This window comes from Mauremys mutica, chromosome 2 (assembly GCF_020497125.1).
Source record: "Mauremys mutica isolate MM-2020 ecotype Southern chromosome 2, ASM2049712v1, whole genome shotgun sequence".
NCBI classification, from domain to species: Eukaryota; Metazoa; Chordata; order Testudines; family Geoemydidae; genus Mauremys; species Mauremys mutica.
In genome coordinates, this window is record NC_059073.1 from 5,131,531 (window position 1) to 5,134,921 (window position 3,391).

General features: G+C 66.3%; 1 protein-coding gene across 1 annotated transcript; it reads right to left on the reverse strand.

Annotated features, from left to right (window-relative positions):
- Window positions 1-203: 203 nt before the first annotated feature.
- On the reverse strand, window positions 204-2,730 carry SCRT1 (scratch family transcriptional repressor 1). The gene is made up of 2 exons (XM_045003331.1): window positions 2,126-2,730; window positions 204-959 (listed from the first exon to the last, which is right to left on the reverse strand). The coding sequence occupies exons 1-2, from the start codon at window positions 2,238-2,240 to the stop codon at window positions 235-237; spliced, it is 840 nt and encodes a 279-aa protein (XP_044859266.1). The 5' UTR covers window positions 2,241-2,730; the 3' UTR covers window positions 204-234.
- Between the last annotated feature and the right edge of the window lie 661 nt (window positions 2,731-3,391).

Here is a 3,391-nt window from a genome sequence, read left to right on the forward strand (position 1 = left end):
GAGGAGGCAGGGGGCCCCGCCAGGGACGGGGGGAGGGGCTCTCGGAGAGGGGGCAGGGGGCCCGCCAGGGACGGGGGGAGGGGCTCTCGGAGAGGGGGCAGGGGGCCCGCCAGGGACGGGGGGAGGGGCTCTCGGAGAGGGGCAGGGGGCCCGCCAGGGGGGAGGGGGCCCCGCCAGGAACGGGGGGAGGGGATTTCGGGGAGGGGGAGGGGGCCCCGCCAGGGGACGCCCCGGTCACGGCTCGCTGGGGCTGAGCGGCGGGACGGCCCCCTTGAAGCAGGCCGACTCGTAGTGCTTGTTGAGATAGGACTTGAGGGCGAAGGTCTTGCTGCAGCGCTTGCACTTGAAGTGCTTGAAGGCGGAGTGGGTCTGCATGTGGGCGCGCAGGTTGGAGCGGTCGGCGAAGGCCTTGCCGCAGTGCGCGCAGCCGAAGGGCTTCTCGCCCGTGTGCGAGCGCATGTGGCCCTGCAGCAGCCAGGGCCGGCTGAAGGCCTTGCCGCACACGTCGCACTTGTGCTTGAGGTCGTGGGTGAGCAGGTGCATGGCCATGGCCGGCATGGACACGTAGACCTTGCCGCAGGTCGGGCACTTCTTGGCCATCTTGCTGTCCAGGCTGCGGTGCGTCTGCTTGTGCCGGCTGAGGTTGGAGGAGGTGGCGTAGGTCTTGCCGCACTCGCTGCACCGGTGCCGCTGCAGGCTGCGCGCCCCGCTCACCGCCTTGCGCCGCGACCGCCCGTCCGTGATGAAGAAGGCGTCCACCGCGTAGCCCTCGCTCACCGCCGCGTCGCCGTTGATGTAGCCGGCCGCGATCTCCGAGTGCGGGCTGTCGGGCGGGTCCGAGTCCGGCGCGCCATAGTCCCCGTGCGCCCCCGGGTAGATGGGCTCCGGCGAGGGCACCTTGATGGCGCTTTCGCTTTCGCCATCATACACCGCGGGGGTGATGTAGTCACTGATGTACCCTGCGGGGGGGGACGGGGGGACACGGAGAGGCTGGTTACAGCGGGGGGGGGCCGCGGAGAGACGCCGGGGCGCTCCCCGCTGAACAGATGCAACAAGCTGCCCGCGAGGGGCCCCCCTCGGCTTGGCCGCGGCAGGGGAGCCGGCCCCGGGAGGAGGCGCGGGGCGATGAACCAGGAGCCGGCTCGCCACTGTCATGCTAATGGCCCAGCGTTTGATGAACCTCCCCCGCCAGCCACCGCTTCATCATTCCCCGAGATTCCCGCCCGCTTGGCCGGCTGCTGGGCGCAGATAGGCGCGGGGGGAGGGGGGAGAGGCTGGGGAGATGCGGCAGCCGAGCGCTGCTCCGGCTCCTGCTCATTGGGGACCGCAACTCCGAGCGCTCATTAAGATTCCTCTGAATGCAACGCGAGGACACGACGGCGCCGTGCCCCTCCCCCGCCCCCCGGAAAGCCCCACAGAGGTGACACCTTCCTCTCCGGGGAACCCTCAAGGTCAGGTCTGCGGCTGAGCCGAAAGAGGGGGGCCCGGGGCATGACCTTTCCTCCCCCCAAACCCCTTCAGCCAGTTCCCTCCCGTTACGCAACACGCTGCAGACATGCTGCAGTCAGCACAAGCCGGGAGCCAGCGAAGTGAGCATCGGCCCCGGAAAGCAGCGCCTGGGCTTGGGGCGGCCTCTCTGAGCCGGCGCCAGCCAGGGGGGCGGCCCGCGGCCCGGGCACGCCTGGAGGCTGCTAACAGTTGTCCTTGAACTTGGCTAGTGGCAGACAAAAGGGCCTTCCAAACAAAACCGTTTCTGCAGCGGTGAATTCCGACCCCTCTCTCCCCCCCGCCCCCAGCGGGGATTTCTCCCCCACCCCTGCACCGCCTCGGTACCTTCTTGTTCTCCAGGGCTCATTTTAATGCCGGGGAAGGAAGGACCGGAGCGATTGGGCTGCATTAAAATGTGCAGAGTCAACAGCCTCGGAGAGGCAGAGCCCAGCTCAATATGGCTCATCGCGGGCTACATTCCAGGGAAGGAGGCGGGCGGCCCTGAGGAATGCGGCCCCGAGTGCAGCTCAAACCGCCACGCAGCCCCAGCGCAGGCCCCGACCGCCCCGCTCCCCAGCCAGCCCGGGCAGGGGTGTCCCATCGCCCAGCCCCGGCCCGGCCCGGCCCGGCTCTTTACCCTTGTCATGGAGCCGCGAGCTGAAGTCTGTTCGGGATCGGCCGTACGAGCTCTCTAGATCCGCCGAGGAAAAATCATCGAGTTTGACCTTTTTGACCAGGAAGGATCTTGGCATGGTTCCTCGCCGCGGCCGAGGCGGGGGAGCGCGGCAGCTGGCCGGTTGCCGCTGGGTCAGCTATGACAGGAGGGAAGACACGGATCCCAGCAAAAAATCTGTACAAAAACGCCCGTTAGAGAAAGGCTCCCGGCGCTATGGCTTTGTGGCTTGCTGGGCGGTTTTGCTTGCTCAGCCGTGCAGTCCCCAGCCCCGAGCCCCGCTGCTGAGCTGCCCCGTCTGCCTGCTGCGATCGGCCCTTGTTCCAGCCCCAGATCCAGCGGCTTTTGTGCAGCAGAGGAGGCAGCAGGCTGCCCAGGCCCGTCCTGTCGCCCTCCAGCGCGGTTCAAAAGCCCACCCTGAGGTCCAGGGGTCACCAGCCCAGAGCTGGCTCCTGAGACATCGCCCGCAAGTTCAGCACTGGACAGCTCCCGGCGCTCGGGAGCGGCTCCTCGCTTCGGTCCCCGGCTCCCCCTCCTGCGCCGTGCGCTGCGGTGCTTATTGTTCTGCTCGGGGCTGGCTGTTGTTCCTTGTCAGCACTGGACAGCTCCCAGGCTGTGCCGCAGCCGCGCTGGAAGGTCCTGAATTTCTGAAGACTCTGATCAGCTGTTTGGATTTATAATGCAGCGATCAGGTGGTGGACGGAAATGGAAGCGCTTAATTTAATCCATCAAAAAAAAAAAAAAATCTCCCGGGAACAGCAGTGAGACTAGATGATTTAGTGACGCTGTTGTGAGTCGCCTCCTGCCCGGGCTTTCTGCGAGTGAGATCAAAAGGGAGAAGAGAAGAAGGGAGACAGGGTGCCCTGTGGAGGCCCAGAGGCTCAGGCCTGCCTTTACCCCCCGGGCACCCAGGCAGGTTCCCGAGGGGCAGCTCCGGGATCCTGGGGGCGGAGCACCGCCCTGGCGCGGCCGGATCTAATGAGAGGCTCTTTCTTTGATTTATCGGCGGGGGAATAAGCAGGACCTGTGGTCTCTGTGATGCAATAAAAAGCTACATGTTCACTTTTTAATGAGGGAAGTGCCAAGCTGGCTCGTCCTTCTGCTCCATCTGGTTTGGGGAGGCAGTGGGGTGCAGTGGTTGGAGCAGAGGCTGGGGCAGGACTCCTGGGTTCTTTCCCAGCTCTGGGAGGGGAGCGGTGCCTAGTGGTTAGAGCAGGGGCTGGGCGTCAG